At 50.3% G+C, this 17,250-nt stretch overlaps 1 protein-coding gene, 1 long non-coding RNA gene and 2 other non-coding genes across 4 annotated transcripts; 2 read left to right on the top strand and 2 right to left on the bottom strand.

The window, feature by feature from the left end:
- Positions 1 to 490: 490 nt before the first annotated feature.
- On the top strand, positions 491 to 2,273 carry LOC119335714 (cyanohydrin beta-glucosyltransferase-like). Its single transcript, XM_037607809.1, has one exon. It carries the CDS (start codon positions 528 to 530, stop codon positions 2,016 to 2,018), a length of 1,491 nt encoding a protein of 496 aa, XP_037463706.1. The 5' UTR covers positions 491 to 527; the 3' UTR covers positions 2,019 to 2,273.
- A 5,640-nt stretch (positions 2,274 to 7,913) lies between these two features.
- Positions 7,914 to 7,986, bottom strand: TRNAR-CCG. Its single transcript has one exon. It is a non-coding gene; the product is annotated as a tRNA-Arg (tRNA).
- Positions 7,987 to 13,049: 5,063 nt separating this feature from the next.
- On the top strand, positions 13,050 to 14,639 carry LOC119340746. The gene is made up of 3 exons (XR_005164654.1): positions 13,050 to 13,589; positions 14,180 to 14,310; positions 14,435 to 14,639. It is a non-coding gene; the product is annotated as an uncharacterized LOC119340746 (long non-coding RNA).
- A 635-nt stretch (positions 14,640 to 15,274) lies between these two features.
- TRNAR-CCG lies at positions 15,275 to 15,347 on the bottom strand. Its single transcript has one exon. It is a non-coding gene; the product is annotated as a tRNA-Arg (tRNA).
- Positions 15,348 to 17,250: the final 1,903 nt, after the last annotated feature.

Below are 17,250 nucleotides of genomic sequence, written 5' to 3'. Positions count from 1 at the left end.
TGTTTTCAGCGAGTCAGATTGGGCAGCTTTAAGAAGCGTGCGATGCAGGCCCAACCCTGAAACCAGGCAACAAACAGACCTCTTCCTTCCTGCGGAGGCCTAGTTGGGCTCGATGCGGGCAACCAAACACGCCTGTGCATGGCATGCTCTCACAGTGATTTTTTAATAGTTTGTACCATACGTGTGTGACGTGGTCTCACAGTGAATTACAGACGGTCCATCTCTCTTGTCACATGCCATTCCACGCCCATTGCTTCATGGACGACGGTTCCCACACAAAAATGCTAGACATACAAAGACTTACGCGCTTTTACACGCTCCTTCCATCTAGCAACCAATCACAAACCTCTCCCCCCCTGATTTTCAGGGGGGTGGGCCGCCCCGCTCACCTATTGACCAATCAAGGTTAACCATCCTGTAAAAGCCTGTAAATCGTTGGTACGTGTAGCATTGCCGGTTCCCACAAATAGCAGCTCGCTGTCGTAGAATTCCACTTCCACTTCCACTCCACAAAGCGCAGGGGCACGATGGAAGCAGCGCACGGCGAGGGGTCTCGACGCCGACGGTGGCATGTGGTGATGGTGCCGTTCCCGGCGCAGGGGCACGTCGCCCCGCTGATGCAGCTGGCGCGCCTCCTCCACGGCCGCGGCGCCCACGTCACCTTCGTCCACACCCAGTTCAACTACCGCCGCCTCCTCCGCGCCAAGGGCGAGGCCGCCGTCCGCCCGCCGCCCGCCGCCGCCGCCCGCTTCCGCGTCGAGGTCATCGACGACGGCACGTCCCTCTCCGTGCCGCAGCACGACGTGGCGGCCCTCGCCGACGCCGTGGGCCGCAACTGCCGCGGCCCCTTCCGCGACCTGCTGAGGAAGCTCGCCGGCGAGGAGCGCGCCGGGGCGCCCCCAGTCACCTGCGTCGTGGCCGACACGGCCATGGCGTTCGCGGCTACCGCGGCCAGGGAGGCCGGCGTGGCGGACGCGCTCTTCTTCACGGCGTCCGCGTGCGGCCTCCTGGGGTACTCGCAGTTCGAGGAACTGCTCAGGCGAGGGCTCCTCCCTCTCGAAGATGGCAGCTGCTTGACCAACGGATATTTGGACACGCCGTTGGACTGGGTGCCGGGGATGCAGCAGCACATGCGGCTCAGGGACTTGCCGACCTTCTGCCGCACCACGGACGCCGACGACACCATGGTGAACGAGATCATCGGGCAGATGAAGAGCGCCGTCGGCTCCAAGGCTATCATCCTCAACACCTTCTATGAGCTCGAGAGCGATGTGGTGGACGCGCTCGCCGCCATCTTCCCGCCGCCCGTGTACACCGTCGGGCCGCTAGCCCAGGTCATCGCCTCCTCCGCCGCCGCCAACGACGGCCTCGGCGCCATGGACATCAGCATCTGGCAGGAGGACGCGCGGTGCCTCGCATGGCTCGACGGCAAGCCGGACAGGTCGGTGGTCTATGTCAACTTTGGCAGCGTCGCCGTCATGTCGGCCGAGCAGACGCGCGAGTTCGCCCTCGGCCTGGCGACGAGCGGGTTCCCGTTCCTGTGGGTGAAGCGACCCGACATCGTGGACGGCAGCGAGGACGTGGCGGCTCTCCCGGAGGTGTTTCGCGACGAGCTGGAGCGCGGCGGGGGCCTCGTCGTGCCGTGGTGCCCGCAGCCGGCGGTGCTGAAGCACGCGGCGGCGGGCCTGTTCGTGACGCACTGCGGGTGGAACTCGCTTCTGGAGTCGGTGGTGGCGGGCCTGCCGGTTCTCGCCTGGCCGGTCTTCGCCGAGCAAACGACCAACCGCAGGCAGGTGCTTGAGTGCTGGCGGAACGGCATGGACCTTCCCGAGGAGGTGGAGAGCGGCGCCGTGTCGAGGCTGGTGAGGGAGATGATGGCCGGGGAGCTGGGGAAGGAGAAACGGGCCAAAGCGGCGGAGTGGAGAGCTGCGGCCGAGGCGGCCGCCATGGACGGCGGCTCGTCGTTGCGCAGCGTCGACCGACTGGTGAACGACGTGCTGCTGCTCGGGAACAAGTGAGACTGCATCATCCATTATTGCGCCCTTGGCTACGCAGCCATTGCTCCTTTATGTTACCAATGTTATTCCTTTTATTAGTTGCTTAATTACATAGCAATGAATTAAAACGCGCCAGTGCAGCGTGTGATATGTATACACGAATAGACTTGGTAGCTGAATTTCTTACGTAGAATTATGACTGCTATATGTAGGAGTGGCACATTAGGACAGAGGAAGGTGAGATATCACTTGCAACGCGGGTAAGAGCACCTCCAATAGATGCATAAAAATTCCGCGCCCTAAAATAGTTTTAGCGCATCACTGTAGCATTTTTAGTGCGCCGGACCCAACATTGCTTTAGCAGATGCTAAAAAACGCATGCCCAAAAAAACACGAAGTGTAAATTATGAAGCTCGCGCAATCGGGCGCCTCAAATTTGCAGTTTTTGATAGCGTTTTTCAGCGCGGGCCTAACCCTTTTTTACGCGTACGCTGTTTTACAACTTCTGTTGGAGCTGTCCGGCGCCTAAAAAACCCGAATTTTAGCATGCAGCCCAGTTTTTAAGCGCCTGTTCGGGGTTGGAAAAAAATTCCGTGGAGACCGTCTCCAGGGCTCCTCCCGTGCGTACCCGATCTAGGATGGCGCCACGTGTCTCTCGATGGCATCCCACGGCACCCACTCTCGCTGCTCCTGGCGCTAGCGCTCGGCACTCGTCGCAGCTCGGCTCGTCTCCGATCGGCTCGTAGAGGAGGAGTCCCACGCAGCAGCACGCGACGCAAGCCCGATCCATCCGGTTCAACGAGCGGAGGACGACCGCCATGGCCGAGAGAGCAGCCAACAAGCCTGCCGCCGCCATCTCGGTGCCCACCGCCTCCGCCACGACACCGGCACTACCGCGCGCCGCCTCGAACCGAGCCCCTGTCGGCCGCCCTCGTCGTGGTCGGGCCACTCCATCCGCGTGCCCACCGTCTCCACGGACGCCGCCGCCACCACTGCACGCCGCTCCTCGTCGGACCAGCATGCCGCCGACAAATCATAATTATAGGGTTACGTTCTAGCATCTAGGCTCACTACATTGACCTGCTGAAAGTTTTCAGCTCTAGGAACAATTCAGAATTCCATGTCCATAAGTTAGTAAAATAATGAGCACTATTATCTTGCTGACCTTTGCTTGTTCCCTGTTTGTAATTACACGTACCTATCTATATCAATCTAATATCACCATTAGGCCACCCACTGTAAAATTAGATGCAAATCTGAACCATCAGTGCATCAATCAAAATTCAGATAAGTTCAAAAAACAGTGACCTCTAAACTTTAAGAGGCTACCTGCAACACAAGGAAGTTAGTCACCAACAGCAGAGAGCAGACAGTGCAATCGAAGCAGCTAACAACAGCTGCTGCGAAACAGTAAAATTTATTTGTGCTTACATGGTAATATCAAACAAAGAGAAATAAATCAATTGGTGAAATATTATACAATCATAGTCTCGGGAAACAAGAGAATACAATTGACAAGACAATAACTAGGACCACACAGCTAGAAGATTAAACTGTTATGCAAGGCCTCAGTTTATCTATCGGTGGAAAACTACTCTTTTCTAAAATCAGTAAACTGTATTCATTCAGTTATCAGTTCGCAAGAGGATTGAGAGCATACGGATATCAAATCCGGGAAGATCATGGCCATGATAGCACACCGGCGGCATGCACGCTTGTAATCCACCGCAGGCCGTGCCCCCGCAGCGACGCATCTGCGTCCAACTCGGCCGCCAGGCGGCTACCAGTCTTATCTGGATTCTCTGATGCCGGCGGGTCGAGCAACTATCCCATGGACGCGCGTCGCTCGTGGGTTAAGTTTCTACAATGTCCTCCTGCTCCGTCCCCGTCGCCGCCACTCCGCTCGGCCATGGTTGTCGGCTGAACAGGGGAACTAGATGGGATGATGTTCTGTCTCGTGAGTGAGCCGATGTCGCAGCGTGCCGATCGAGCCGAGCAGAAGCGCGGGTTCACGCGAGCCGACGTAAAGGAGCCCTGCAGTAGCGAGAGTGGATGCCGTGGGATGCAATCGGGGGACACGTGGCGCCATCCTAGATTGGGTACGCACGGGAGGAGCCCTGGAGACGGTCTCCTAGATTGGATACAAGTCCCTCTACCACTTCAGGTGCGTGCTGATGCCATCATGGCACGCCCTCTGCACCGACCCCTTCCTCCTCAGGCTTCCGCCGCAGACCCTTCACCGATATTTTAGTTACACCCTTCGTGACGCCCATTTCCTCAGTTTCCCGGGGTGACCCGGCGGTCGGCCCCTGGCCGCCTCGTCTCTGGATTTCCTTTGTGAGGGTACCGGCGGTTATACCCATGGCTTCGTATTCGTGGGCTGCTGCAGCAGACCCCTCTGTGAGTGGGTCGTTTCGCCCACTAATAGTGTTATGCATATGGGGGTACTAACTATGTTCGCTCCCCCAAGATGGGTTGGGCCTAGCATCCCCAAATCACCAAAATGTGGGCCACACTTGTGGGCCTACGTGAAACAACCACTATGAAATCTTCTGAAGACCTGGTGTGTACTTTAAGACTACACGGCAAGCCTCTTTAATGGCGGAAGACGGGACAAACATGCATTGAACAGGCGCGGTAGAAATCCGTCTTGTCCCGTCTAGTAAGGGCATCTCCAGCCGTTCGCCCCCAGGGGGCGTCTAAAAGCGCCGCCTGAGGGTGAGCCGGCGCAAAAAATGGCCCTGGGAACGACTCGGTCCCCAGCCGTCGGCCCCCAGGGCCGCCCCCAGGCGTGTATTAAAAAAAAGGGCCGTTCGGCGAAGTTATGATAAAAAGTAGTTAAATTTCGGTTAAACATGGCAAATTTTGGTAAAATTCGCGCATTTTCATTACATTAACCTAATCTAAAAAAGAAAGGGGCTGAAGTCGTCGCCGCCATCGTCGTTGTCGGCCTTCTCCTCCTTGACGCGGGCGCCCCTGCTGGACCCGGCATCGCCATGGCGGACTGGCGGCGGCGCGTCGTCGTCGTGGTCGTCGCTGTCGCATAGGACGACGACCCCGTCTTCATCGCGGCCGCGTCGGCGCTCCTCGAAGCGGCGCAGGGCGGCGCGCTGGCGCTCCTTCACCTTCTCCCGGCGCGCCTTCTCCATCGCAATGGAGTCCTGGCGCGCCCATTCTAGGGTCGCGTCGTCGTCGTCGAACTCCGCCTTCACCGGCGCCAGCCCCGGCTCCGTCTTCACCGGCGCCAGCCCCGGCTCCGTGTTTGGCTTGACGAAGCGCGAAGGAGCCGACGAGGAGGAGGCGCGCCGTCCGCCCTCGTTGATGATGATGCCGGCGCTGCGAGTGCGCCGGCCGAGCGGCGACTCCGCCGCGGGCTCGGCCTTGACGCCGAGCAGGGATGGAGTGCCGGAGGAGTGCGATGAGGATCGGGAGGAGGAAGAGGAGGAGGAGGACCCGAACCTCCTTGGCACCCATGGCCCGACGCGTCGGTGCTGCGCCGGGGTGTACGCCAACGGCGGGTCGTTGCCGCCCTCGAGGTACGTGAGCACGCCCTCGAGTGTGCGGCCGGGGACGCCCCACCAGAGGTGGCGCCCCTGCCGGCCGCCGACCACCGGCGCGCCGTTGGTGGACGCCAATCGCTGCTGCTGGCGGCACTCAAAATACGCCGCCCAGACCGCGTGGTTGTCGGTGGTGTACTGGGGGAGGGAGAGTTGGGCGTCGGTGAGGGACGCGCGCACGATCTCGACCTCCTCGGCGAAGTACTTCGGCTTCGCCACGGCGTCGGGCAACGGGGGAATGGGCACTCCCCCGGCGCTGAGTCTCCACCCCGTTGGCCCGGCGCGCATGTCCGGCGGCGCCGGGATGTTCGCCTGGAACAGGAGCCAGGACTCTTGTTCGCGGAGCGAACGGCGGCCGAAGCCGTTGGCCGCCGCCTCGTCTCCGGGGAAGCGTTCTGCCATGGGGACAGCGGGGCTGGGCGGGCTCAGGAGAGGTAGAGGGAGGGGTTGGGCGGCAGCGCTCGGGAGAGGCAGGGAGAGGGCGGGGCTGGTGTGGGCACAGGCGAGTGGAGGCCGCCGGCTTTTATAGCCGGGCCGCTCCCGTGTGTACGCGTGCGAGGGAGGGGAGGCATCGGCGCGCCGTCCCGTGAAGCGCCGCCCGTGAGGAATCAATGGCAAGGCTGACCGGCGGCAGCCTTGCCATTGATTCCCCGCGGGAACCGAGGCCGTTGGGGGAAGATGAGGCGCCGAGTCACTGACGCGGCTGGCCCGCGTCTTTTTCGCGCCAAAACAGCTCGCCCCGGCGCCCCCGGGCGCCCCCCACCGCGCCGGGTTCGGGCTGGGTCCGTCGGCGCTGTTTTCGGCCCAAGCGGGCGAAAATCGGGCTCCTGGGGGCGCGACTGGGCCGTTTTTTCGGCGCCGGCGCGAAAAAATCGCCTGGGGAGGCCTTCCTGGAGGCGCGGCTGGAGATGCCCTAAACATCTCTACGACATTGAATAGGCGCGGACACTGGGGACGCGGCCTGGGCGGCGCCCTAGGCCGGCGAGCCACTTCAATGATGGAGTCAGTGAGAGGTCACATCCTCCATGGGCCAGCGTCAATGCGGAGTAGCTGCTCTAGCGGCATGAATGCGGGCAGCTCGCTTCATGAGGGAAAGGGTGCGGGCGCAGCAGAGGGTTTTTGGTGTGGGCATGGCAGTGGTCCGAACGCCCGCAAATCCCACCCCCCTCACCCCCCAGTTTGTTTCCGATTGGTAGGAAAAAAAGCACATCCGAACTGGTGGGTGCACCGATGTAGGCCCGTGTTGGATGGAAAAGCACGTCCTGACCACGTGTTCCAGACACTTGCAGACGGTTTGAGGGTCGGCGTCGGAGATGTCCTTACCGTTTAAGAAGAAAGAAAATCTAACAAGGACGAAGAAAATAAAAATTACGAGGTTTTACAAGGAAGAATGAATTAGTCAAATTGGTATTATCGCTAAATAAGAAAGGAAATAAAATATAAAGCTAAAAAAAGTCAAAATAATGCATTTTTCCTAAGAATAATTAATTAATGGCTTTGGTATTACCCTTTAAGAAGAAAGAAAATGAAATAAAAACTAAAAGAAAATCAAAATTGTTAAGTTTTCTAAGGAAGAATAAATTAGTGACATTAGTACTATCCTTCAAAAAGAAAAATAATGAATAAATGGAAATAAACAATGAATAAATTTATGCACAGTTCACTCAAAAATAGCATTGCAAGAATACTCATATAATAGTAAAATTTTACAGAAAAGAAGTTTCCAAGAAGGAATGAATTAGTGGCTGATACAGCGCCGCGTTGGATGATAAAACACGTTCGGACTGTGCGGTTGCAGACGGTACAAGGGTCGGTGCCGGAGATGCCATGTTATTCCTGTTACTTGGTGTTTAGATAGCAATAAATTGATCCTCAAAAAAAAGATAGCAATAAAATTTCGCATAAAAGAAGTTTCCAAGAAGGAATGAATTAGTAGTCGATACAGCACCGCGTTGGATGGTAAAATACGTTCGGACCGCGCGATTGCAGACAGTATGAGGGTCGGTGTCAGAAGATGTCATGTTATTCCTGTTACTTGGTGTTTAGATAGCAATAAATTGATCCTTCAAAAAAAAGATAGCAATAAAATTTTGCAAAAAAGAGGTTTCCAAGAAGGAATGAATTAATGTCCGGTACAGCACCACGTTGGATGGTGAAATACGTTCGAACCGGACGGTTGCGAATGGTACGAGGGTCGGTGTCGGAGATGCCAGGTTATTCATGTTAGTTGTTGTTTAGATAGCAATAAATTGATCCTAAAAAAATAGCAATAAATCGATCCTAAAAAATGATTAAAGCGCGCCAGTGCAGCGCGTGATATGTGCACGTGGTTTAGATAGCATTAAAAAAGAGAAGTGATCGATCACACTGGGACTCGAACCCAGAATCTCCCGCTCCGGAGGCGAGCGCCTTATCCATTAGGCCATGCGACCAGTTTGTTCAATTTTCGACTTTGACACTAAAAGTAGAAACGTGGTTTGCATGAGAAAAAGACACATTAACCTTTTCTATAAGGTGACACGATTTCTGGTTGATGCAGGAACCAACATATATGCTGAAAACCATCTGAATTATCCTCACATTGCTACCAAATCAATATCCGATTTGCTTTTCTTTGCTGGAGTTTGGAAGGAGAATTGTTCTAACAACGCCGACAAAGAATCACAGTTGTCTTTATATGTTGCTTCCAGGTTTTTTACAAACCTTTATTTTTTGCGAGGTACAAACATTTAACTGGATGAAGTGGCTTGAAATGTTCAAATCAAACACTGCAGCAAACTAGTTCAATTAGACTGAACAATGTGGCGGCGAAGATGCATCCAGAGCATAGAGTGATCAGTATATGAGAGGATTACTTGTTTGAATTTGAGGTGACCGGGCATGCATTTCCAAAATGTGTACGCACTGCTCATATGGATGGCATCCTAGACTCGAAGATGAGGTATTGTGATGACCCAACTGCAACATATTCTTCCCCTAAAAAGATAGCAACACATTCTTAGTTCGCAAATGTGTTTCACGACAGTTGCCCTTCAGTAAACCTGGACAAGAACCTCCGGATTATGAGCCTGTCATGAGATAAAAATGTCGAAACACATTGGGTTGTTATTTTTGGTGCAAACAGCAAGAGCATTGCCTTTTCATTGGAGTAGAAGGGAAGAACAAGAGCATTACAAATAGTTAGGAGACGCCAACCCTCATACCGCTTGCATACGTCCGGATCGCATGGTCCAGACCGTTGAAACTAATCAACCCGGGTCTGCATTGGTCCGTCAACAGTCTGAACATGCTTTTTCCCCTAGACCAGAGACAAAGTGAGGGGGCAGGGGGTTGCAGGCGTCCGGACCACTGCCACGTCCGCTTCTGACTGACCTGGCCCACCCAAACCCACCCATCCCTTCAGTGTCGGAGCTAGACCAAAACCATTGGGGGGCGAAACGTAAATGACAAAGAGCTGGGGGGCAAAAGGCTATTTTTCACCTCATCTTGGCCCTTCAAAAAAAAATCTTCAGGGTTTTCTCCAAAGCTGGGGGGGTGGGGGGGGGGCACGGCCCCCCTCGGCCCCAACATAGCTCCGCCGTTGCATCCCTTGCCGGCACGCGTTCCAGCGCGTGGCCACCTGCCTGTATTCATGTTGCTATAGAGAGGCCTCTACGAACTGAAGCTGGCCCAGAGGACACGACCTCTCACTGTTGACATTGAAGCGCCGCGCCGGTCGAGAGAGCCTGCCCAATGCATGCCCGGTTTAATACGCCTCCTTGACGCAATCAAATGGGCACAGTCTGCTCGCCTTACTCCATAAAACCCGCGCGCGTGCTGAGAAACCTACTCTTGCCACACGTCTGTTCGCTAGCCGACCGACATTGAACACAACGCCAGTTGGCTCTGGGCCTCCGTCTCCGCTCTCCATCTCCTCCTTGCATCCCACTCTCCATGGCATCCGACGAGCAGGAAGAGGAGTTCTCCGGCATAAAATCCGGCTAGGTGGCCCACCGAGTGCATCGGATGTGAACCAGGCATCTCTCCTCTCCACATCCCACGTCGCTCCAGGCCGCTGCAGGCCAGCTTGCAGAGGAGGCCGCTCCAACCCGGCCCGTTGTTCAGCAACTTGCCGCTCCAAGCCAGCTCGTTGTTGGGTGGCAACTTGCTCCAGGCCAGCACGCGGGGAAGCATGGCGAACGGGCATCGTGGCTGCCGTGGACGAGGCTATGTCGTACCGCTCCTCCCGCGCCTGTGATCATGTATCGCCAACGTTGATGGAACCCCGCCCTGCCGGTGGAGATAGAAGCTGGCTTTGCGGATATCGATAACGTGGCGGCTAGCACGTCCTCGCCTGCCGCCATCAACAAGAAAAAATAGAGCATGGGAGGCTGCTGCCGCTTGGGTCCCAGGAAGACCACCACCGCGGCCTTAACGGCGTGCACAGCCGGTGACTTGCTCGCTCTCGTCGGCCACCGCCATCCCCCTCATACGTCTCCAATGTATCTATAATTTTTTTATTGTTCCAGGCTATTATATTATCTATCTTGGATGTATTATATGCATTTTGATACTATTTTATATATTTTTTGAGACTAACCTATTAACCTAGTGCCCAGTGTCAGTTGCTGTTTTTTTTTTTGTTTTTGACTTTTACATAAAGGAATATCAAACGGAGTCCAAACGGAATAAAACTTTACGATGATTTTTCTCCAACCAGAAAACACCAGAAGAGTCCCAAGGAGGCCGAAAGCCCTAAGGCCGCGCCCTAGGGGGGCTGGCTTGTGGGCCCCTCGAGGGTCCCCTAACCCTAATTCTAGCTCTATATATTCTCAAATATTCCCCGAACATCAGAAGCGTCCACAAAAGCAATTTTTCGCCGTTGCAAGCTTCTGTTCTCGTGAGATCCCATCTTGATGCCTTTTCCGGTGATCTGCCAGAGGGGGGTTCAATCACTGAGGGCCTCTACATCAACCTTGCTGCCCTACCGATGATGTGTGAGTAGTTTACCACAGACCTACGGGTTCATACCTAGTAGCTAGATGGCTTCTTCTCTATCTTTGATCTTCAATACCATGTTCTCCTCAATGTTCTTGGAGTTCTAACGATGTAATCTTCTTTTGTGGTGTGTTTCTTGAGATCCGATGAATTGTGAATTTATGATCACATTATCTATGAATGTTATTTGAGTCTTCTCTGGACTCTTTTATGCATGATTTAAATAGCTTTGTATTTCTCTCTGATCTATTGATTTGGTTTGGCCAACTAGATTGATCTATCTTGTCATGGAAGAGGTGCTTTGTGATGGGTTCAATCTTACGGTGTCCTCACCCAGTGAAATACTAGGGGTAGCAAAACACGTATTGTATTGTTGCCATTAAGGATAAAAAGATGGGGTTTATATCATATTGCTTGACTTTATTCCTCTACATCATGTCATTTTGCTTAATGCATTACTCTGTTCTCTTGAACTGAATACTCTAGATGCAGGAAGGAGTCGGTCGATGTGTGGAGTAATAGTAGTAGATGCAGAAACATTTCGGTCTACTTGTCACGGACGTGATGCCTATATTCATGATCATTACCTTAGATATCGTCATAACTATGCGCTTTTCTAGCAATTGCTCAACAATAATTTGTTCACCCACCGTATGTTATCTTTCAAGAGAGAGGCCTCTAGTGAAACCTATGGCCCCCGGGTCTATTTTCTATTATATATTTTCAGATCTATAAAACCAAAAACCTAAAAATACCTTTCTGCAATTTATCTATATTTACTTTATTTTACCTTTTAGTTATCGTTTATATCTATCTCTATTAGATTTCATCCTTGCAAGTAGCCATGAAGGGATTAACAACCCCTTTCTCGCGTTGGGGGCAAGTGTTTGATTGTTTGTGCAGGTGCATCTATTGGAGACTTGCTTGTTCCTTTTACTGGATTGATACCTTGGTTCTCAACTGAGGGAAATACTTATCTCTACTTTATTGCATCATCCTTTTGTCTTCAAGGAAAAAACGAACGCAAGCTCAAGAAGTAGCACCCTCCGCCCGATGCATGGATATTTGCCGGCACTGGACGCTGACAAGCTTTACCTTAGTCCGATGTAGCTTTTAGTTAGAAATTGTCCAACGTCCGGTTTATATGAAATACGTCGTGTTTGCATAAATTTTGTCCGGTTAGTTTAAACTGAAGTTAAAATATATGCGGGCAGCATTAGATGACTGGCTCCCGCATCCGTATCCGCGGACTGGTTCCCTTGTCTGTGAACAGATTCGGGAGCAAATGTCCGAGTCAGCGTTGGAGATGGTCCAACACCAACCAGCAAACCTCCCGCAACGTAACGGAAAGAGAGATGTATATTTGTCCGCGAATTGATCCCCTTATCTGCAAACAGATACATGAGCAAATTTCCGAGTCAGCGTTGGAGTCCAACGCCGACCAGCAAAACCTCCCACAACCTAATGAAAAGGGATTAACAACCCCTTTCTCGCGTTGGGGGCAAGTGTTTGATTGTTTGTACAGGTGCATCTATTGGAGACTTGCTTGTTCTTTTTACTGGATTGATACCTTGGTTCTCAACTGAGGGAAATACTTATCTCTACTTTATTGCATCACCCTTTTCTCTTCAAGGAAAAAACCAACGCAAGCTCAAGAAGTAGCACCCCCCGCCCGATGCTCCGGTGCCACTCCGATAAGCGGCACTGCTGAATAAGGGAGAGCGGTCCTTTGCGTTGAAGCATATACCTCCGGAGCTCACGGTAGTCCGATGAGCGGGATACCGGACATGGGGAAGACAAGGGAGTCCTGCTGTGGCCAGCTGTAGACTAGTCAAGGTATCAATGTCGTGGCATGGATATTTGCCGGCACCGGACGCCGACAAGCTTTACCTTAGTCCGATGTAGCTTTTAGTTAAGAATTGTCCAACGTCCGGTTTATATAAAATCTGTCGTGTTTGCATGAATTTTGTCCGATTAGTTTAAACTGAGGTTAAAATATATGCGGGCAGCATTAGATAACTGGCTTCCGCATCCGTATCCGCGGACTAGTTCCCTTGTCTGTGAACAGATTCGGGAGCAAATATCCGAGTCAGCATTGGAGATGCTTCAACATCGACCAGCAAACCTCCCGCAACGTAATGGAAAGAGAAGAATGATACGCTGATCAGGAAACCTCCCGTAACCTAATGGAAAGATAGATGTGTATCTATAATACCTAAATAGTTCATCCTCACTAACCTATTTAACTAAGCATGCAGCGTGTCCACATCAGCAACCATTCTCCTACTGCCACATCAGCATATCCACCACGTCACCATAAAAATCCTGCAGCCGTTTGATTAGCCACGGCGTAGCCCAAGAGTTGATCGCCTGTACAGGCTTTGAAGTTTGCTCCGCTTTTTTCGGCTCCTCGGCTCTTCGGCTCCCAGAGGGACGCATAAGGCATCTGCCCCCGAAATCTCTCGGTATCTCCGTGCTACGACGTTTCCATTCGCTTCCGGCGCCCAATTCAGTGTCGAGTGGCTGAGGGGAACTGGGATCCCGACGTGGTCACGTGGAGGTGTATATTGGGTTAGGTTTAGGGGTGTGGTATCCCGTCGTCGTCACCGTGGCCAAAGAGGTGGTCGCGAGTAGAATAAGGGATGGCCGGACTTCTCCCCCATACGGCGTCAGATACGGTGCCGGCGAGGTGCCGAAGGCCTTTTGTATCGCGGATGACGGATCCGGTTGACCGGAGTCTGTGGCGGTGGTTCTTTTCGTCGGAAGCTGCGCTGGTGATGGTGGCAGCTCCGGGCGACGTGACGGTTGCTGGCGCTTCAGTCCGTGTTTTGGGGATGAGGATGGTAGCAGTTCTTCATCCTTCGCGTCTCAGGCGAGCTGGAGTCTTGGCGGAGGCACGGAGCCATCCAATCTGTGGAGATTATCGGAACCCGACATTTGTTCCAGTTTTCTACATGCGGCCTCCAAAGCCCTTTGAAGGCGATGCAGAAGGATCATGGATGGTTTCTCCATGACGGATCGAGCAGACGGTGAGCGGCCTGCCGGCTTGATGGCATCGGTGAGCATCGTGTTTTGTGTTTCTGTGGGGTTCGCTTTCCTTCTGTTTTTTTTTTGGCATGGCCTTCCTTCGGTGGCTGGGCGTGGAGAGTTCTTTGTCTTGGTGTCTCATGTACGCATATGTACTGTTCTATTTGCTAGATGAATACATGAACGGCGTGTTTTGTTTGCTGAATAAAATCACTGGATGGCTGATGAAGGTGGACGCTTTGCTCGCATGTTGCTATCATGGGTGTTCGTGGTGGGGAGATTGGGGGATTTTGTTGTTGTTGAGTAAAGGACACGTATGCCTCATGTATTCTTCCAGCAAAGGAGAAAGTACATATGCGTACATGAGAACAGTACCTCACGTATTCGTCTGCAATTGATTGGCTACAACAACAAAGAACTCTTGATTTTTGTTGTTGCAACGAACTATAGAGCTGTCGTATGCACTGCTATTAATCTTCTTTCAGTCGGATATCTCACACGTCTTGATCCGCCATATCTTTTTTCTTAGTCGGGTTTTATATATTTTTAACATCATAGTCAGGGTTTATGTTTATATAACTAGATTTATGTGAAATTTTACTCCGTCATGTTTTTTTGCAGGAATGTCATTACTACAGATCTCAAATCAATTTACCATGTATGGACTCCAGTTTGCTCTTGCAATCATCTGTCAGAGTTAGGAAACATCTGCAACCTCGACGCCACCTGGAACATGTTTCAATCACCTCTCTGTACGATGTTCCCCCTGATTCCTCAATTTCAAATATTTGTGCAGCATGTTTTTCCCCTGTTAGATTGCTACCATGAACTTCACATGTTGATTATTTTTTACTTGCTTTCCTTTTGTATGTCCAGGTGAGTCAAACATTCGTATTATGAATCCCATCTCCAGCCTGCATACTAAGTTAAACTATGAACATTTTCAGGCATCTCAAAGATTGGACATGTTGTCACTTCTAGGTTCCAGCCAACCAAGTAGTGAGAGCGTTGTTATTATCCTTTGAAACACCACTTTATATTCCAACTGGTCCTTCAAAAAAAAAACTTTATAGTCCAACTATCCTTAGCCATGACCTCAGATGATAATACATCAACAGTCAGTCTGATTGATTCTGATGATACAGAAATAATTCGAACGAGGTACTGCTAATAGATGTGCATACTTATTTAATTCCTCGAAGAATGAGGTACTGATAATACATCAACAGCCAGTGTAACTTTCTTTCACAGAAACCCCGGTACAAAAAAAGTCGACTTTATTGAAGATGCTAGCAGCAAATTCCTAATGTACAAAACACTTCAACACCCTGCAATCTGCAATGTACCATATATTTATCTAATATAATTCTTCTCATTTAGGCCAGTTACCGATAACAATGAATACGCACAAATCACCATTACCGACAGAAAGTGAACAAATCAACATCCTACTAGGTAAATCCTACCATTCTTCCATACATTTATAGAAGAAAATTAAAGTTCATATTTTGATTTGACATTACCTTCTATTCCCACTATTTAACATCAACAAAAGAAAAAGAATTTGATCTTACTCACAGAAACTCCTCCGGTGCAGCAGGTAAAAATTCATGATTTGTTTATTTTCTACAGTAATTGTATCCCGCAGCAACGCGCGGGGCATCATCTAGTTTGTAAAGTGCAAACGTACGGATAAAGGAAAAAAATTGTAGTGAACGATCACACTGGGACTCGAACCCAGAATCTCCCGCTCCGGAGGCGAGCGCCTTATCCATTAGGCCATGCGACCGCTTTGTTATTTTTGGCAGGTTTGCACTTGACAAAAACAAACTGTAGCTGCGTGAGCCAACTCCATGCCGAATTCTGGATGGATTCGAGAAAGAGGACTCAAGGTAGACGTACGATTTTATTTTCTACTCCCTCCGTAGTGTCAAAAACTTTTTTATATCATGGGACAGGGGGTGTATTTAGAAAAAAGTACTCCAACCGTCGCATAATCTAAGTGCGTTTTTGACAAGACACACTAATTTTCAATAAGGTGGCACGTGATTATTGGTAAGTGCATTCATAGAGATAAATAGTTGCTACTACAGCACGAGTGATGCATATATTGGTAAGTGCCTCATGATTAATGATTAGTCAACCCATTGCTGCTGGTATTTTTGCACTGGTTTTTTTGTTCCAAAGCTATAACTGGATGAAGTGGCTTCAAATATTCGAACAAACACTACAGCAAAATGACCCTGCAAAAAAAAAACACTACAGCAAAATGGTTCAAATACACTGAACATTGTGGCAGTTAAGATGCAGGTAGCGCAGAGAGTCATCATTATCTGAACAATGTGACAGTGAAGATGCATGTAGAGCAGAGCATTTTAGTTACTCCCTCCGTCCCATAATGTGACAGTGGAGTACTTCGTTAGCAACCTAGAATAATGTTTGTTTTGGCTCCCTCTTTTTTTTCACGTGTATAGGGCGATGCACCATTTCCATTTGTGGGTGTGGCGTAAGAAAAATTGCACATCCACCTGTTGGTCGGCATATTGGAGCAATGTATACTGATTTTGGAAATAGATGACCGCGTGCCTCAAATTCAAACAATGCTGAAGTCGAATATTTGACTTATTGTGTTTGATAGTTTGTCAACTTGAGATTACTGGAAGTTCAGTAGTTTGTCAACTTGAAATATTTGACTTATTGTCTTCACAGCTTCCTGACATGCACCAACAGCCACCTCCACCCAATGTGTACCAACTGACGGGCCGATGGGTGCCATGGCACCCCCTCTAAAAATGCAAAATAACTTGTAATATGTATCTAACATTACTTATCTAGCAGAACTATTTGGCGGAACTATGATCATTCTTAAACCAAAATATACTATTTGTAATGTAATATCACAAATTTTGAAATGATATATTAAAATTATGTTATCTATGCATGATAGATGTAAATTGTGGCACCCCCAGTCCTAAGATCCTAGGTGTGCCACTAAGGGCCATCCGTGATTTGAACTTGCTGTCCTTGGAAGCAAAGATCTCGCGAGCACTCAACAACTCATCCTTGTATCTGATTTCCCTTTGAGCGTGCCAAGATGTTCTTCGCATATCACATTCTCCGGACCAAACTCACAGTTGATGCTTCCCTTCATCGCTTTTAAGCAATCCAGACCACCCTTAAGGAGATTAGCATCGAGATAAGTACCATCTTTATCATCTTCTTCACCCCTCTTGCTCAACATATCAGTATGACTTCATCAAACCTTTTTTATTCATTCATGCATCATGTCTTTATTCTTGGAGCGTCAATTTTCTTTTTGAATAAAGTCAAATCATCGCAACAACAAGTCATTAATGATATGGTTGAGAGATTAGCATGGCTTGGGATCATTTACTTACTCTATATGCTTCACTAATATCCTGTTAGTGTAAATGGCAGTATGGAAATACTATTTGACTTTTCTTTGCGAACTATCCGTTCTTCACGTGTATTCATTAGAGAGTTGGAACACAACTGGAATGGAATTGATATTTGTAAAACTAGTACAATCGTATAAGGTTAGTGCTTATGTCATAGAACTTGCATATGTTTTTTAGGATAACCTGAGTAGACCAAACCTAGAATCCTAAACTTATAGAATTGGGTCCTCAATAAATTGTTTTTGAGTTAATCAAAAACTAATAGGTTGTGTC

This window comes from Triticum dicoccoides, chromosome 7B (assembly GCF_002162155.2).
Source record: "Triticum dicoccoides isolate Atlit2015 ecotype Zavitan chromosome 7B, WEW_v2.0, whole genome shotgun sequence".
Classification (NCBI taxonomy): domain Eukaryota; kingdom Viridiplantae; phylum Streptophyta; class Magnoliopsida; order Poales; family Poaceae; genus Triticum; species Triticum dicoccoides.
This window is presented reverse-complemented; position numbering and strand designations above follow the sequence as displayed.

Coding starts and splice junctions, on each gene's coding strand:
- LOC119335714 (XM_037607809.1), top strand. CDS start 528: ATGGAAGCAGCGCACGGCGAGGGGTCTCGACGCCGACGGTGGCATGTG.